This window comes from Micromys minutus, assembly GCF_963924665.1.
Source record: "Micromys minutus genome assembly, chromosome: 18".
Lineage (NCBI taxonomy): Eukaryota > Metazoa > Chordata > Mammalia > Rodentia > Muridae > Micromys > Micromys minutus.
The window spans coordinates 26716205-26736129 of NC_137953.1; the positions used below are offsets into that span (position 1 = coordinate 26716205).

The 19925-nt window shown below is 40.6% G+C and overlaps 1 protein-coding gene across 1 annotated transcript in view; it reads right to left on the bottom strand.

Annotated features, from left to right (window-relative positions):
- The window catches only part of PLEKHA8 (pleckstrin homology domain containing A8), a gene marked incomplete at its 3' end in the record, with an annotated part of 41650 nt that overhangs the window by 12699 nt on the left and 9026 nt on the right, over window positions 1-19925 (bottom strand). The window contains exons 2-7 of the mRNA XM_080932620.1: window positions 8407-8523; window positions 6471-6626; window positions 5275-5399; window positions 4387-4545; window positions 3485-3525; window positions 1589-1746 (exon numbers count right to left, since the gene is read on the bottom strand). Coding sequence (XP_080788746.1) covers window positions 1589-1746; window positions 3485-3525; window positions 4387-4545; window positions 5275-5399; window positions 6471-6626; window positions 8407-8523 — 756 coding nt within the window. The remainder of the gene's footprint in view (window positions 1-1588; window positions 1747-3484; window positions 3526-4386; window positions 4546-5274; window positions 5400-6470; window positions 6627-8406; window positions 8524-19925) is intronic.

A 19925-nucleotide genomic window follows, 5' to 3' on the forward strand; every position in this document is an offset into this window, starting at 1 on the left:
TCAGTACTCTTCAGAAGCATGTGTTGTTTTATATTTACTTATCTATTTTGTCATTTGCATAGTGAGAGAACAACTTACAGAAGTTGGTTCTCTCCTTCCACCATGTGATTCTAGTGATCCAACTTGGATCATCAGGCTTAGTGGCAAGTGCTTTTACCTACTGAGTCATCTTGTTGGCCCTGGAAACCTGATATTAAGGACCTTATGGTATCAGTTATAGCAATATAAGGGCCACTAAGTGACTTTCTCCTATGAATGGCCAGTCCTGCTTGTAAGCATATTCTGTGTTTATGGATTGGGCCACTTGTTAAAATTTACTTGCTAATCCTAAATCAAGACTTGTAGTGCTTTTCCAGCTGTTCATGGCTATACAGGGTAGTACAAATTTGCTACCTAGCATGCATGGGCTTAGGTGTTTGTCTTGCTTCAAAAATCACACCAGAAACTAATGCCTTTATTTACTGTCATACTCTTTTCATGTGGCCTTTGTTGCCAATTCTGCAGTTGGAGAAGGCTCTAGACAGTTACTCTGTCTGGAGAGCATGAACACAAGAAGTGTGAGATACACCTTCACGGACAGAGTATGTGCGTGGACAGGCTTCATTTAGACATGAATTACAGTGATGCATCTGGGCTCAGCCCTTATCTAGATCACATACATGCTTCCAAATAGAAAACATGAAAGCAATGTTCTTTATTGATTGGCTGATCAAAACCACATAGTTGTAGAAAGCAGACTATTCCCTTAGATCATGTTTGGGGAACTTAATGTGAAGACAACACATGAAAACTGACAGTCATATTGTAAAGAACCCTGTTCAAAGGCTTTTACCTTAAATCGGACTGGTTTATGCCCACAGATTTCTATAGGGAAACTTTACTCAAGAAATCAGACTTTAAAGGGGTCTGTTACTTTCCTCAGATCAACATCTAACAGCTTCTAGGATTAACATATTAAAAATGACTTGGCTAGAAAAATTACAGAATCTTTTAAGTCAGCTAAGGAAGAAAGAAATTTTCTTATTTCAGTTACGTATACTGATTTAAAATTATTTAGTAAGCAGTTATCACACAACTATAAATTCTATCATAGTTAATCTGGCCAATATGAAGACAGACTTTGTGATTAGTGCCAGTGCAATTAGTAAATTTGAAAGGACAGAATTCCCAGCTACACAGGCATTACCTGAACTTTGGCTTGATAAACACACAGAAGTTTGGTGGTTGGTAAACTGTGACATCCTCAGGCCCCACTAGAAACCAGGAGATTGGAAAACTTAGCTGCTCTAATGTCACACACCAAGTCTGACGTTGCAATCTGGGTTCAAAAGATACTAAGGTATTATGGGAGTCAGTGAACCACTTACACCCACCAAAATACAGCCACGAGCTTCAGCACGTGTATTTTATTTACAGTGTTAGATGGGTAACAGATGCTGGACAGTTCCGTGACCGGCAGTAGCAAGCTCCCTTAGGAGATGGGCAGCATGCTGCTCGGAGGCCAAGCTCTATCTGTGTCCATCCTGTGTGTTAGGTACACCCTAAACCTACTGTTCAACACAGCAAGACAGACTTTTTCTAACATTACCTGTCACATTATCATCTGCGTTTTCTTCACTGGAGATGCTGCAATCCACCTCTGAGGATTTCAGATATAAGGAACTCTTGGTTTTCATTAGGATTTCTTCATCACCATTGACTTCTATACTTAGTGATCCATTTTCACAACTGTTTAACTCCATCGGCCTAAAACAAATTGTTTAAAAGAAAATGTGATTTTCTGGCCACAGGCTGCCCAGAAGATTAAACTTCTTAATGCTGTGACCCTTTAATACAATGTCTCATATTGTGGTGACATCAACAATAAAATTATCTTGTTGCTAATTCATGACTATAATTTTGCTACTGTTAGGAATTCTAATGTGGATATTGATGTGTGAATCCATGGGGCTTTGACCCACAGGTTGAGTAATGTTGCTCTAAGGGATAAGAGGATCCACAACCACCAAACACTGATTAAAGGCAATTTGTAAAAAACAAAACACTAACCTTTTTTTCCCCCACAGACACCAAGGCAAATACAGTTAACAAACTACTAAAGTTGGGTGTGGTGGCTTATTCCTGCAATCCTTTTTCCTTGGGGGGGGGTCAGCTGAGGCAAAAAGTCTGCCATTGTCCTAGGCTAACTTGGGCTGTAGATTAAGACCCTCTTGAAAAATAATAAATACAGAAATGCTTGTGGCTTTTCCTGTACCCTGAGTTAACCCAAGCTCCACTAGCATCAGGAAATGCTCAGGACAGCTCTTTAGTTTGCAATAGGCTTTCTCCAGGTGCCACATTTAATACTTAGTTGACTTTCTTCAACTTCTCCCTGGGAGGCTTTTCCTTATGACACTTGGCCACTTAAACATGTTTGCTTAGCAGTTAATTGTCTGAAGTGACAAGCTGTGGCCAGCAGAGAATTCTCCTATCAGCAGGAGTCTCAGAAAAAGGCACAAAGTAGGATCACAGCATTTCCCAAGGGACTGAGCACACATCAGGGCAGCAGGAAAAAGCTGTTTAACATTTAAATGAACAGCTGACTCTGGTAAAAGGATGTAATGTCTTCATACCCAGTCAACTTAAAGCAGTGACAGAGCAGCCTCCAAGCTACATAATGACTCCACCCAAAGGAAATACACACTTCAAACCCACAACTCAAAATGTAAACATAAAGGAAACAGAAATTTATAGAAATGTTTCTAGTGAAAGTGTTTGAAAAGGAAAAAAGTAGCAATGACCAAATTGAGGACAGTCTTTGTAATAAGGAATCAAAATGCACATAAACAGCATATAAAGGGATGGACTGTTAATAATTTAAAAGGATAATCTGTACTGTGTCAATTCAAGGAAGTGCCTACACAATTTTATTTTGTCTATTTTTATGAGTAAAGACCCTGACAGTAGCGAGCCAGGAAGCTTTTCCTTTCTTGGTGACACTCAGATCAGACTCAAGGACACACACATGCTAGGAGAGCATTGTACCTCTGAACTACATACACTTGCAGTTGTATATACAGTTTTTTTAAATCAATCATTTAGAGAAATGGTACTAGTTTATATTTTGCTTGCAAGTTATCTTTTGACTTATGAGCTACTAAGATTCCATCTCTAAGTAAGACAGAGAAACAATACTACTTTTCCTGGGGAAAAGCACACTGAAATCAACATTCAGCCCTTCTTCAAGAGAAGGTCTAAGCTTCAGCAACTCTACAAAGACCAAGTTAGTAGATGTGAGGGCAAGACTCATTTCCTAGGGAAATGGCCACATCTGTCCATTTCTGCCAAATCCACTTGTGGTTTAGCTGCTCACAAAGGGAAGTCAGGTCATTCGCTCTGACACCAGATCAAACCACCATCACCGCATCACTCCCTTTTTACAAACAAGGAACACAATGTATAGATTTCTAACTTCTAGAAAGAAGAAAAATAAGAGTTACTATACCTTTCCAGTGAGTTATGAATTGGTATGATAGGATGTTTCATCTTTAAAAAGAAAAACAAAGAAATGAAAGTTTGTGTGTTACACTTGCAACAGAGTGTTATTTAGAATATCATCACATAAGAAAAGTGGTCAATACAGACAGAATACATATTACCCTCCTCAAGGAAAGAATCCTAGGTCCAATAGAAGTACACCCAAATTTCTTAGGAAAGGATGATAGGTCTCAATACCATAGTCAAATTCCTAATGACTAGTTTTCTTTGTAATTTGTTAGCCATATTCAGCACTGAGAGATAGCAAATTATGGTGCAGTACTGTATCTAACACTAAAGATAGAAGGTAAGCATTACAGACAGAATTTCTGTCCTTAAGTCAACTTCAATAGAAGTTAGGGCTGAAACAGGGAGTGTACGAGAGGACATCCTCTTAGTCTGACCTAGGCACTGAGGGAAGATAAACAGGGGCTAACATAGGAGAGAAGCAGAGACAGGACTTCAGCACTGGGAAAGGACTTAAGCAATGGCATGTTCAGGCTAGGTGTGGTCAAGGGAGGAAGCTGCTGACATGGGAGGAGGCTACAAAGTTTAAGTCTTAGCTTATAGGCCATGAGGAAATGACCAATTTACTCATTACTCTTGGCTAATGGAAGTGTCAGGCTGACCCTGACTAGGTAGGATAGCAATAATCTTGGGAAGACTCTTTGAGGTTAGAGAGAAGAGATTATAGTAGAAAACCATGTAGGGTTAAACTGCTAAAAAAAAATACCCAACTAGACACAGGATCAAAGGCAGATCCAAAAGTGGACAGAAAGAAAACGACTCTCAAACAGTAGTAGGCATGGCTGCATGTATCCTTATATTTTGCCACAGGGCTGCTGGAGAGAAGGGGAGCTGGGCTTTTACCTTGCTGGACTTAAGCACCGCTAGTTGAGGGGACCCTGGGGGTGTATGGTAGAGCAGTTCAGAGGTAAAGGCTGCATTTGCAATCTGCATGCATTCTTCCAAGGTCTTCAGGAAAGTGTTGCAGGTTGATTTCAGCAGAGTTCCTACATCGATTCCCTCCTATATAACAACCAGAAGAAGAACCTTTTGTCTTGCTACAAAATGAAAAACTCAGTGGTATACTCACAAACAACATTAATATGCCCAACCAGCATGTTGCTAGATAAATATGCATATCAGTGATATGTAACAAAAACCAGTTAGTCCAAGTCATCCATTTTCATATACACCTTGCTGTTCTGACCCTTTATTTGCCCACTGTTCCAGTTAATGGCAACTTCTTTTCCCTCTAGACTCTATGCTAGCACCCTGCTAGTGCTGGGCACAGATGCAGGCACTGTACATCATTTGTTCTCAGTGTGGAAGACTAGAGGGCTTGAAGTAACCAAAATTCATTTAAAGAGCTAGTAGGTACTTTTGTCTTTTAAGGAAGTTTCATTTTCTGAGTGTTTTGCTTTTGAATATTGATATTAGTAAGTTGTTCATGAAATCTCTGAAGACACACTCTTGACTGGGGGATCAAGGAGATGACATATATGTTTAATAAAGGTCCCAGGTGATGCTGTGATTGCAATCTGTATTTGTTATCAAGTTCCCAAATTCCTTCAAGGGTAAGAAAGTGTGTGCTTTTAAGTACAGCAATGCATGTAATTCTGTGTTGGAGTCTGCCCCTTTCTTCCAAACAACAGCTGGTTCCAAGATGGCAATTCCTGGAGAACAAATACCCATAAACAATCTGACACTATCTTTGTGTATAACATCAGTGACATCACTAAAACAACACTTTACCTCAGAGTCAGCGACACTGGCTGTGGCCACTTCTTTTGTTTTATCTACTTGTTGAACAAGGAGGTCACAGTACAGCCTTAGTTCCGACATTTTGGTTTTCAAGTGTTCAGTATTTTCTGCAAATTCTAAGTTAACAACAACAACAAAGGTAAAGTATATTCAGACAGGACAGCCATTTCCTAGTTAGTAGGCTCCACAGAAGCGGAGTAACTGATGCCTCAAGTGAGGTTTACAGTGTGTTTCGGGGTGAGAGGTAAAGTGTCAGAGGAACAGAAACGCAGAGAGGGCATAGCCCAGCTCTTCCTTCAGGGAACACACAGAACGACCACAGGTTCAGAAAGAGAAGAATCTGTGGGAGCCCCTCTCCTGAACTGTCTAAGCCCACCTCTCTGTAATACGGGGCCCTAGTGCTGTGTTCCTGGGAACAGTGTTCTGAGCACCAGATCACATAGTCTGTCAGGGCTAATGGCACATAGCCATTACAGGCAAGGCTCTGCAGATACCTTAGTGCTAAAGAATCAGCAACAATTGCTGTCACTTCTATTTCCTTTTCACGACAATGCTACACATCACCTGCTCTGAGACAATCCAACAGCTTCAAGAATTTGTTTCTGATTTAGCACCAACACAACCAAGGAAGAGGCCATTTTATTGGGTCTACTTCAAGAGTTAGGAACTTCTCTGTCACATGAAAGGCTCCCTCAGTGCAGCAATCTCTTCAGGTACACATACAGGCTTGCAAAGCTGTGACTGGAGCAGTAAGCCTCAACACTCCTACCTCAGGGGAAGGAAGAAGGTCCACTGTGGTGCTCAGAAGATCAAATGATGTCCCTGAGCTCTGAGCAGCAATCAAATATCCACCTACCTGAGGGGAGACCTGGGAAAGCAGGTACACACTGCAGAGAACACTCTGATCCCTAGGCATTTTTCAAAGATGAGGTGAATGAGGCTCAGAAAAATTAAGTAACTTGTGGCAGAATTGTATAGCCAGTAAAGTACTGATACATCATTTACCCTAGGTGCATCTGGCTCCAAAGTTGTCATGTTTCCTACCACACCAAGAAAGCAAACTTGTGGAACCCTGCGTCAATTCTGCAATATGTATAGCATTTCAACAATACAAGTGGCTTGAGGGAATCCAGAAATAGCAGTGGGTAGTTTCCGAGGTCCTCAGACAAGGGGCCGTTGATACTAACCTTTTTCCTTCTGTGTCCTGCTATCTGTCAGGCAGGCCTTGGCAGATCCCAGAGCTACCAGCCACCGCTGTCTCTCTGCCACACTTCTGGCTTTTAAGTAGAAATACTGTTCCCCGGGGATGATGAGGTCCATACGAGTATTATCCACGGAATGCACTTCGAGCAAGGAAGAAGATCAGACTCATTAACAACTATCTGGGCAGCTCCATCCCAGCTTGTTTAGTTTGTTATAATTTACTATTTATGTACTTATGTGCTCATGTGTGCACATATATGTGAAGGTGCATATGTCTGTGTGTGTACTAAGGCCAGAAGAAGTCAGCTACTCTTCTCGATCAGCTGTTCCTTCTGAATCCAAGAGTGTGTTCTCATCACTAAGGTAGAAGCCACCAAGCCCAGAGATCCTTCTGTCTCTGTCCTCCTCAGACTTGAGGTTACAGGAGTGTGCAAAATGCCTGGCTTGTGATTACATGGGTATTGGCATCTAAATTTCAGTCCCCAATACTGGGTAGCAAGTGATTTTAACCACTGAACTATCTCTCCTATTCTCCTGAAAGTTTCTTTAATGACACTAAGTTCTTTGCATTTATCTGTTCTAGACAGCTTTGCTGATTAAGAAGAGAAACCTTGCAGGATGTAGTGGCACACACTTCTAATCCTAACACTCAGGAAGTAGAGACCAGCTGGTTTACAAAGTGAGTTCCCAGCCAATCAGAACCACACAATACAGAAATCTTGTCTTAAGGCAGACGCTGTCTACTCTTTCCCAGTTCCCCCCAACATACACACACACACACACACACACACACACACCAGTCATCTAACTGAACCTTGTTATCAGGATGGAGCCAGAGTCTCTCTTTGGCCCCGTGAATATATAAAGTATGTTATTCTAAGCCCAAAAGACTAGCATGCTCACACAGGAAAGCGTAGGCTTGCCATTAGGTGGCATAGGACCTTTAAGAGGGCAGTTAAGTAGGAAGTCATTGGAGGTCACTGTTTGGAGGTAATTATGTAGTTCTCACAGATTCTGATTAGTACGTGTGGGGGGGTCATTACATAGGAACAAAGGCTCCTCCCAGGTTTCTCTGGCTTTCTGTGTGAGACCTCCCTTCTCTATAATTTATCATCATGATACCATATATCAGTGTGCCCTAACCAGTTAGCCCTCTTTTATCTAGACTTTCATAGTCTAATATGTTAGCTAAATGAAATTATTTTATTCATACATTACCCAGCCCCGAGTATTTTACTATGGCAACAGAATCGACTAACATACCTGCTAATGACCAAAATTTTTATTTCCTTGGAGCTATTGGGAAACAATCAAGAACACATTTGCCCCTTTCTGTTTCTCTCAAGCTCTCAGTGTGGGTGTGCAGGTATTTTCTTAGAATTCTTTCAGAGAAGAAACTAGCAAACTACATTCTTCTTCATCTCCACCAAATTTCCATCTACTAGTAGTCTCTTCAGTCACACACTTCACCATCTGAAGATTCTAAAGCCAAGGAGTAAAGACTATTTGCTGTCCCTGTAGTGCTTTCTTATTTTGATTGGAAGGTGGGGTGTGCAGGTGGGTATGTATGTCTGTCCTGATTTAAACACAAAGGTGTTTGATGTTAGAGTAAAATCACTGAAGACTCACATACAGCCACTGGCCCCAGGTAAGCAGGTAAGAAATGAGCATAGTCTGAGTGTGAAGATGTTGTTTTCATTATTCTGACCAGTTTATAACCCATCCTGAAAAAGCTGGCTGCAGTTTTAGTTTTTTCCAAAGGCATTCTTTCAAGAACAACTGTCTTTGCACCTTTCCTCATTTAGAACAACCAGTGTGTCCTGCAGGAGCAGCACAGAAAGGCATGCAGGGACCAGTAGTTTTCATTCTTCTAGGGAAGTACAAAGAAAACAAAAGGTTCCAAGTTAGCTGGTCACTCACCTTGAATCTCACAGACTGCCATTTGGATGCTCCCTTTGCAGCCCTTCCAGGCATCTTCTGGAGAGTCGTAATAGGATAATATTCCCCCACACAGAAGGAACCACCGAGGCTGCCAACCTAGGGGCAGAGTTGGCACAGTTACTGCTGGTGTGCAAGGTACCAACACAGGCATGGAAATAGGACCTAATAGTGTAGGGTACCAAGTCCCAGATGCAAGGACCTTTTCATTTCTTCTACAAAGGAAGCAAGTCAGAAAAGACGTGTACATTTGATACTAGTTTTATAAAATTAGAAACAAAAGTCCTAGAGGCATATATTTTAGTCATGAGATATAGAAGTTGGGAAGGATCAGGAGCAAAGAAGTGTTGGTGATATGCAATAGGACTTACACAGATTTTTATTTTCATTTCCCCCCCTATAAACACAGTTCTAGTGGCCAGATCAGCAGCCATTACCTGCCCATATGTTACAGACTGCATGCTCCCATGGAGGTTTGCAGTAACCAATGACACCGGTGAAAATCTCATCCAAATACCCATGCCAGCTGGGATTCCCACAGAGCCAAAGACACTCAGGCCAGTTAACATGAGAGGATCAGATGACCAGAGGCCAGATGGTTTTAGTACAGAATTCTACCAGATCTTCAAAGAAGAGCTAATATGAATATTCCTCAACTATTCTACAAAATAGGAACACTATCTCATTCATTTTATGAAGTCACAGTTACTCTGATACATAAACCACACACAGACCCAACAAAGAAAGAGAACTTTAGACCAATTTAGCTTGTGAATATTAATGCAAAAATACTAAATCGAATTCTCACAAACCAAATCCAAGAACACATCAAAACCACCATTCCCCATGATCAAGTAGGCTTCATCTCAGGGATGCAGGGATGGGTAAATATATGAACATTGATCAACATAATACACTATATAAACAAGTCAAGGAAAAAAGTCACATGATCATCTCATTGGATGCTGAAAAGGCCTTCCACAAAATATAAAACTGTTCATGATAAAAGTCTTGGAGAGTTCAGGAATTCATGGCTTACACCTAAATATAATAAAATCGCAAATTAACTGGAGAGAAACTAGAAGCAATCACACGAAAATCTGGGACAAGACAAGATTGCTCATTCTTTCCCTATCTATTCAATGTAGTACTTGAAGTTTTAGCCAAAGCAATTAGACAAAAAAAGGAATCAAGGGATACAAGTTGGAAAGAAGAAGTCAAAGTATTACTATTTGAGATGATATGATAGTATTCATAATCAACTCCCAAAATTCCACTGGACAACTCCTACAGCTGATGAACAACTTCACCAAAGTGACAGGATATAAAATTAATTCAAACAAATCAGTAGCTTTCCTTTAAAAAAAAAAGATTGATTTATTATATATAAGTATACTGTAGTTGTCCTCAGACACACCAGAAGAGGGCATCAGATTTCATTATTAGATGGTTGTGAGCCACCATGTGGTTGCTGGGATCTGAACTCAGGACCTCTGGAAGAGCAGTCAGTGTTCTTAACTGCTGAGCCATCTCTCCAGCCCAGTAGCTTTCCTTTATACAAATAATAAATGGGCTGAGAAAGACATTAGGGAAACAACACCCTTCACAATAGTCACAAATAATATAAAATATCTTGGTGCAACTGTTACCAAGCAAGTGAAAGATCTGTATGACAAGAATTCAAATCCCTGAAAAATTGAAGAAGGCCTCAGAAGATGGAAAGATCTCACATGATTATGGATTAGTAGGATTAACATAGTGAAAATGGCCATCTTACCAAAGGCAATCTACAGATTCAATGTAATTTCTATCAAAATCCCAACACAATTCTTCACAGACATGAAAAGAACAATTCTCAACTTCATATGGAAAAACAAAAAACCCAGGATAGCTGTGATGTTTTGTATATGCTCAGCTCCGGAGGTGGCACTATTAGAAGGTGTGGCCCTGTAGGTGTGTCACTGTGGGTGTGGCTTTAAGACCCTCATCCTAGCTGCCTGGAAGCCAGTATTCTGTGAGCAGCCTTCAGACAAAGATGTAGAACTCTTAGCTCCTCCTGCACCATGCCTGCCTGTATGCCACGTTCCCCACTCGATAATAGGCTGAACCTGTAAGCCAGTCCTAATTAAATGTTGTTCGTATAAGAGTTGTTTTGATCAAGATGTCTGTTCACAGCAGTTAAATCCTAAGACAATAGCCAAAACAATTCTCAACAATAAAAGAACTTCCCGGGGAAATTTCAAGCTGTAATACAAAGCAATAGTGATAAACACCATATGGTATTAGTAGAGACAGGGGGATCAATGAAATAGAATCAAAGACCCAGAATTAAACCATATACATACTTGATCTTTGATGAAGAAACCAAAAGCATACAGTGGAAAAAAGGTGCTGGTCTAACTTGAGGTCTATATGTAGGAGAATGAAAATAAATCCATATTTATGACCTTGCACAAAGCTCAAGTCCAAGTGAATCAAGGACCTCAACATAAAACCAGATACACTGAATCTAATAGAAGAGAAAATGGGAAAGAGCCTCAAACTCATTGACACAGGGGGAAATTTCCTGAACAAAACACGAATGGCTTAGGTTCTAAGATCAACAACTGATAAATGAGACCTCATGAAACTGAAAATCTCTTGTAAGGCAAAAGACATCATCAATAGGACAAATTGGCAGCCTACAGATTGGGGGGAAAATCTTCACTAACCCTACAACCAACAGAAGGTTAATATCCAAAATATATAAAAAAACTCAAAAAGTTAACCTCCAAAAAACCAAATGACCCAATTAAAAAAACAGGATTTAAAGCTACACAGAGAATTCACAACAGAAGAATCTCTAATGGCTGAGAAAAACTTATAAAATGTTCTAAGTCCTTAGTCTAGAGAAATGCAAACCAAAATGACCCTGAGATCTTACCTTACACCAATCAGAATGGCTAAGATAAAAAACACTCCTCCATTGTTGGTGGGATGACAAATTAGTACAACCACTCTGAAAACCAATCTGGTGGTTAAATAGTTCTACCTAAAGACCCAGCTATACCTCTCTTGGGCATATACCTTAAAGATGCCCCACCATACCACAAGGACACATGCTCCACCATGTTCAAAGCAGCCTTACCTGGACTATCCAGAAGCAGGAAACAACCCAGATGTCCCTCAACTGAAGAATAGATACAGAAATGTGGTTCATTTACATAATGGAATACTATGCCGCTATTAAAAATGAGAACATCATGAATTTTCCAGGCAAATAAATGGAACTAGAAAATATCATCCTGAGTAAGGTAACTCAGACCTCAAAGGATATGCATGATATGTACTCAAAAATAAGTGGATATTAGCCAAAAATATAGAATACCTAGGATACAACTCATAGACTGTAAGAAGTGTAACAAGCAGAAAGGTCCTAGTGAAGGTGTTTCAATCTCACTTAGAAGGGGGAAGAAAATAATCATGGGAGGCAGAGGGAGGGAGAGATATAGGTGGGTGAGGGGAGGAAAAAGGGAAAATGGGAAAAGGATCAGGTAAGGGGGTACAGAGAAAAGTCCAGAGGGTCAGGAGAATTTTTGAATGGAAATAAGCAGCCTCGGGAGTGGGAGATGGAGGACCTTCTAGAAAGTACCAAAGATCTGGAAGGTGAGAGACTCTCAGGATTCAATTGGGGGGGGGGGGAGACTTGGTCCACTTTCAATAGATAGGCAAGGCCTCAAAGTGGAAGGACTGGGTTACTGTCTTAGTCAGGGTTTCTATTCCTGCACAAACATCATGACCAAGAAGGAAGTTGGGGAGGAAAGGGTTTATTCAGCTCACACTTCCACATTGCTGTTCATCACCAAAGGAAGTCAGGACTGGAACTCAAGCAGGTCAGGAAGCAGGAGCTCATGCAGAGGCTACAGAGAGATGTTACTTACTGGCTTGCTTCTCCTAGCTTCCTCAGCCTACTTTCTTATAGAATCCAGGTCTACCAGCCCAGGGATAGTACCACCCAAAATGGGCTGGGCCCTCCGCGCTTGATCACTAGTTGAGAAAATGCCTTACAGCCGGATCTCATGGAGGCATTTCCTCAACTGAGGCTCCTTTGACTGTGATAACTCCAGCTTGTGTCAAGTTGACACAAAACCAGCCAGTACAGTTACTGACCCACAGCCAAAATTTCTAACCCAGAATTGTTCCTGTCTAAAAACTTCAGGGACAGAAATGGACAAGAGACTGAAGGAAAGGTGATCCAATGATAGGCCCAACTTGGGATCCATCTGGGGTGGGGACACCAAGGCCTGATACTTTTACTGATGCTATGATGGGAGCCTGGCATGGCTATCCTTCAAGTGGCCCTACCAGCAGCTGACTGAGACAGAAGCAAATACTTATCCAACCATTGGACTGAAGTTGGAGACCCTGTGATTGAATTAGGGGAAAGATTGAAGAAGCAGAAGGGGTAAGCGACTCCATAGGAAGACCAGCAGTGTCAACTAACCCAAATCTCAGGGAGCTCCCAGAGACTGAGCCAGGAGCATACATGGGCTGGTCCAAGGCCCCTGGCACATATATAGCAGAAGTTTGCCTAGTCTGTTCTCAGTGGGAGAAGATGTGCTTAATCCTTGAGAGACTTGAGGCCCCAGGGAAGGGGAGGTCTGGTGGAAGGGGGAGTACCCTCAAGAAGAAGGGGAAGAGGAATGGGATGAGGAACTCTGGGGGTAACGAATGGAATGTAAATAGATAATTTTTAAAAACACAGAGTTTTAGTAATCCACGATTTTTAATTTTCCTAAGGCAAATTACACTGTCACGAATATCATTGTCACACAACTATCTCCCTTGTCTAAGAACTATCAGGATCTAAGAAACTGCAATAAAGATCACAATGACCTCTCAGCAAAGAGCATGCAGTGTCCAGACTAATGAGCCTAGAAGCATAGGACAAATTTCTCTGACCATTTAGTACTGGACCACCACAGCACAGCAATCTTTAAACGCTCAAGAGTTAGTTCTAATCATGTCAATATTGAAGTTTGGGGACAAGCTATATACAGCAGAAGCAGGCATCTTAGCTAAGTCTTCTCACATACTCCGAGATTCTAGACAAAGAATGTGATTTGCAAGGAATCAAGCTTTATCTCCTCATAAAATGCCCTCACAACTAACACACACACACACACACACACACACACACACACACACACACACACACACCCATGGATCCTTGGGAATTGTATAAACCATGTCATTAGGGGCTGGAGAGATGGCTTAGTAGTACAGAGATCTTGCTGTTCTTGCAGAGGTCCATGGTTTGGTTTCCAGCAATCACACGGTGGCTAACAACTGTTCTAGAGGACCCACTGCTATCTTATGGCCTTTATGGGCACCAGGCAATGGACAGGAACATACATTCAGGCAAAATATTTGCATATATTAAAAAAACTTTTTTTAAAAATGTGGGTAGGGGCTGGAGAGATGGCTCAGCAGTTAAGAGCACTGATTGCTTTTCCAGAGGACCCGAGTTCAATTCCCAGCAATCACATGGTGGCTCACAACCATCTGTAATGGGGATCCAAAGCCCTCTTCTGGTGTGTCTGAAGACAGAGACAGTGTAGTCATGTACATAAAATAAATAAATAAATCTTTTAAAAAAATATGGGTAAAACATCAAATGGTATCTAAATGACACTGACTTACTTTGATGGTTGGGGAGAATGCTGTACTTCCTAAAGCCATTCCACCCTTCCTTGTTTCCCCAGGGAAACCTGTTATGAGAAGGCTGAAGAGATCCAAGGGAAGGAGTTGGGAGGGCAGGTGAGATGTTCTTCCCATTCACCAGGGTCTGCTTTTCTACAAACCATAGACCCAGGCCTGCCAGAGACACAGCTCTGCTTCCATAAATAAAACAAGATGAACATTAATTCTCAACATCTACTCAACAATAATAACTGAACTGAAGTACCCTGCCATATAATTTTTGTCTTACAGTAAATATCTTACTTATTTCTAAAATTACCAAAACAGCTACTTATCTTTCTATACTTTTTGAATTGAAAGCTTCTGCCTAGGGAGGAAGATCCTTTATTGACTATAAAGAGCCCTATGGTCTTACCATGGCCACACGGTAGAAAAGTTGTTGAGATGAATTCATAAATATACTTATGTTGGAAGAGGACATGTCTTAACGTCATCTTCAAGTTCTACAGAAACACAAACTTGATGGTGATCATCCATGCAACCTAGTAAATATACTCTTCTGAGTACACTACTGCTCTCTTGGCATCAGAGGTTAATGATGCATTGCATCTTTGTAAAAGAAAAAAATCTGATTATGTATTCCATTATTTAGGCTACCCCCTCCTTACCAAGACAAAAAAATCAGATTCTCAGAATGTGAAAATGGAAGAAGTCTTTGAAACCACCCAGGCCAATTGGTTTTATTTATCTCAAGGCACACATTTACACAATAGAGCTAAAAAGAAAACCACACCTTCCTATTGCCTCTGTGGGCCCCAAAACTCTCAAGCCTTGGCTCTCCACTGCTAGAAAGCCATCCTGATATAGAACAGGTTTTCCACTTACAGCTCAACTCCTGCCACTCTTGCTTGTGTGGATACCACCCCAACTCCAACTCAGATATACCACTTTTGTAATAGAAGGCATTCAAGACATACCTGATAACTATTTAAGCAAGTTTATGATGTACTTGCATTAGTAGTCTCCAAAAACAAAACAAAACAAAACAAAACAAAAAAACCATGCAACAGGATCACATATTGACAAAGTAAATTACTATAAAGAATTGGCTAATCCTAAGACCTGCAGTGGGCAAGCTGGGGCCCATGGAATAGGTTTCAATGAAGATCAATGCCCCACCCTGGTCATTCCAATCAGGCAGAAGTTCCTTCCTACTCAGCCTTTATGAGGCTTCAACCAGCTAGGTGAGGCCCTATAAACATGTTTCAAGGAGCATTTTATTTCTATCTACTAATTCAAGTGCTAATCTTACCTAAAAATACACTAGACCCATGCAGAATATTTCTCTAAATGTGTGAGAACCTGGGCCCTTAGGTTTCATTTACTGACAAGCATCTTGTGTGGTGGTTTGAATATACTTGGCTCATGAGAAGTGCTATTAGGAGGTGTGGCCTTGTTGGAGGACATGTGTCACTGTCTAGGAGGGCTTCAAGTTCAGCCCAGTGCAGAAAAGTCAATCTCTTCCTGGCTGCCTTAGGATCAGGATGTAAATCTCTCAGCTCTTCCTCCAGCATCATGTCTGTCTGCTTGGTACCATCATCCTTATGACGATAATGGACTAAAAGCCTAAAACTGTAAGCCAGCCTTATAAGAGTTCTGTCAAGGTGTCTTTTCATAGCAATGAAACACAAACTAAGACATATCTTAAGATTAATCAGCTTACAAGGAGAAAAGGATAAAAATTTTATTTTATCCAATGTTTTAGGTCATGGTCACTGGGACTTTTGTGAAGTGGTACACAGTGGTACTGGCCAAGAGTGCATGGTGGTACAAGACACTCACCTCATGGTAGCAAAAAGCAGAACAGGGAGAGACCAGAATCCAACTACTCAGGAATATGTCCAGAGTAATCCATTTCCTTTTTCTAGGCTCCTCATAAAGATCTGTCTCTTGCCAACAGTATAAGGCTGAGGACAAAGACTTAATTAAGAACATTGGCCTTTGAGGAACATTCCATATCCAAACTGCATCAGCACCCTGTGGCTCAAACTGGCACTAAACTAAACTATCACATCAATTTCATGACCATTTTTAATGTAGCACAAATTTTTAAAAGAAGTCTGCCAATTAAGCAGAGACAAAACACTGTGATTTCAGATTCTGAAAAAAAAAAGTCTTGATGGGTGGTGATGGTGCACACCTTTAATCTCAGGCAGGTGGGGCTCTGTGAGTTTAAGGCTAGCCTCAAGTGAGTTCAGGACAACCAGGGTTACACAGGGAAACTGTCTCAGAAAACAAAACAAAACACCAAAAAAAAAAAAAAAAAAAAAAAAAAAAAAAAAAAAAAAAAAAACCAAAAAACAAAAAAAAATTACAGGTATCTTAAAATTAAAAAAGAATATACTAAGCTAGTTTTATTTACAGGCATCTTAAATTGCTGAGAGTACTCCCCTCTAAAAACACACATTAAGAAGCCCAATCCCCATTAGATGAACTCAATGCTGTGGTGGAGAGTCTGATTAGTGTTGGACACACTGTTCTTTTTAATGCCCAATACTGACAAGCTGAGCTACAGCTCAGCAAAGATGACAAGAGAATAGCAGATGATGAAGAGAGGATTGAACTACTTCATGTTTCAAGATATTCTGTAGACAGTATGGCAATGAGAGAGATACTCAAGGGTAACAAAAGATGTGGAAACTACAGGTCTGTACCATTCCTGCTCCTTAGCCTGACAATTGACTCATCTTCTAGTCCAACCCAAGCCCCCTTTTGCTCCTCTGTCAAGGAGGGAACATGTTTGCAAACTCTACATATGGAAAGATGATCAAGAAACTCTACCCTCAGTTATTACCAGAGATGGTATTCAGGGGGAAAACAATAAATGGCTCTTTTATGTGTTTTGTATAATTCTGGATTATGTCACTGCAGAAAGTATATGTGACATTTCTTAGAAATTCATCATTCACCCTGTATATTTCTATTGCTACAAACTCTTCTCCATACTTCATCCATACTTCCTTTCGATGGAGCTGACCAGCTTCAGGGCAAGTATGTATATTTGATACAGACCTGAGTTTTACATGCTCCATCCTCACTGAGTTGCAGAATAAACAACCAGCACAATGACCAATCTAGGAACTTACTCTAGGTCCAGAGAAAGACAGAAAGTACCAGAGACTATCTTGTTTTCTTTGACCTGAAGGATGTTTGCTTGGAGCATTTGGGAGGCTGAGGCAGGCCTCCTTTCAGTTCAAGCTCTACATCATGAGTTCCAAGCCAGCTAGGGCTACATAATGACAACAAAGAACTAAACAACAGGTTGTTAAAGTCCTACATATCATCATGTCCAACTACAGCCTGCTGGCCCATCCTCACACAGCAGGTGCTCTTCTGCACATAACCATCAACAACTATTTGCAGCATTCACCCTTTCTAGGACACAGGAACTTGTTGGACTGGCCAGACTAGCCTCAAAATCCCTCCTGCCTTGCCTTCCTTAGTACCCACCAAGCCTGGCTAAAATGGGCTTTATCTTTAGCCTAAAAACTTTTCAATTCAATTAATATTAAACTATATATATTTTTTAATGACTATAATGTTCTTCAGACTGTGCACTTATTTTAGATATAAATTTATATCGCTCATCTTAATTTTGCACTAAAATTTCTTTTTAAATATTCTAACAGAATCACCACTTTAAAAAATTTAAAATTTAAAAAATTTCTAATTTTTTTTTAGTTCTTAAAGAATCAAATTTAAAAAAAAACATGTGAGTCACCCGTGTAATGTGTGGAACAACCACACTGCACAGCATATGACAAGCAGTTCATCCAGACCACGTGGAAGAAGGTGGCACCTCATTAAACAAGCATCTGAAATACCTTAAATTCTATATCAAGTAAAATGTATTCTTTGGGAAACAATTCCAAATGTCAACCAATGCACAACAGTCAAGGGACAAACATTCTGCCCCCTTCCCAGGCTCCTATGGGCTGTTCTTTGTGGTCAATTCTTCCTTATGTTATTGTTGTGAAGAAACTATCATGAAGGGAACTCATAAAAGGAAGCATTTAATTGGGGCTTGCTTACAGCTTCAGGATTTAATATATTATCATCATGGCAGGGAGCAAGGAGGCAGGCAGGCATGAACTGAGAGCTTACATCAAATCCACAGGCAGATCAGCAGAGAAAAGGGAGAGACATTGGACCTAGCATGGCCTTTTGAAACCTCAAGCCTCCTCCAACAAGGCCACACCTTCTACCCCTTCCTAACTGGTTCACCAACTGGGGACTAAGCATGAAGATATATTAGCCTAGGGGCCATTCTCATTTCAAATCATCGCACCTGTTCACCACTGAAGTGTTTTCATTTTAACTTGAAAGTAGCTTCCAGCTTAACTGGGGAGTTCCTTGAGGCTTACATTATTTTGAACTATATGACTTAATTTTCTCATATTTGAGGATCTCCACATCTTTCTAGTTAGTAATACAGAATGATTCTTTTGACGTCACCCGGCAAGGTAGAGAACTGTGGCTGTGGTGGGTGGTCACGGCACTTGAACAGCTGCTGTAGTTTTGTTTTCATTTCCAGTGTAGGTATGTTGAAAGCTCTGCTCTTCCAAGGACCTGAGTTTAATTCTTGGCACTCACATGGATGCTCATAACCATTTGTAACTCCAGTCCTATAGGATCTGACACCCTCTTCCAACCCCTCCTCTAGGCACCAGGCATGTATGAGGTGCACAGACATATATGCAGGCAAACACCCATAGCCGCTCAATAAAATATAAAAGTAAAAAATTAACATAATACAAAGATAGTACTAATTTGATATGTACAGACTGAGGAATGGCAGTAGGTAACAAATCAAGCCACTGTATATTTCTAATGTTTTATTTACTCTTTGAAATCCTCATCTATTCATAAACTGTATTCTGGTCATACCCATTACCCCTTCCAACCCCCTTAGTGTTCCTATCATCCTTCCTAACTCATGTCCTCTGTGTTTCACTGTTGTTACTGATAACAGCAGAGTCCAAATAGTGCTTCCCACATGTGCACAGGTGTGGGGCCACCACTGAGGCCTGGGAAACCTAGTACCAGTCATGTTCCCAAGGAGTGTTGATTTTGCCTCCCTAAGCAACTACCTACTATATTTTCAAAGAACAGAAAACTTGGTATGCCTAGAAGAAACACTCCAATTTCTGGAGTGCAGTGGTTTTAAATGTAGGTCAAGATGTTTGAAGCAGCATTTGTAGGCAGCACGTGGCATGTCAACATGCATGGTGCAAAGTACACGTGTGTTCAGAAATGAAGCTAGAATGAAGTTCTGCCATACAACACATCTGATTCTGAATTGCTTTCTGGTCACTGTGGGTAAAAACCCTTTTACTTTTATTATTACCCTTGACATTCAATTATATAACGCTGTACAGAGTTGGGACTCCCATGTAGTTTTAGAATCTGGGTGCTTGAGCACATCAGTCACTCTGCCTATCATCAAGTCATCAACGTTCCTTAAAAACACCTGACAATTAAGGTGTTACTGGGAACCAAGTATTTATAACATCAACATTAGCAAGAAGAATCAGAAACCAGAAACAATTCATTGTGATTTTTTTTAATTCACAAGAAATGTGGGGTGGGAGCAGGAAAGTGCATTATTTAAATCCATTACTTGAAAAATTAAACTGAAAGTAGGAAAAAAGGAAAGGAAATGTACTTTTTGATCAATAAAGGAAAGCTCAATGACAATGAATGGGCCAGAATAGGAGGGCAACAGAGCCCCTTAACTAACTTCCTGAGCCTTTAACTAA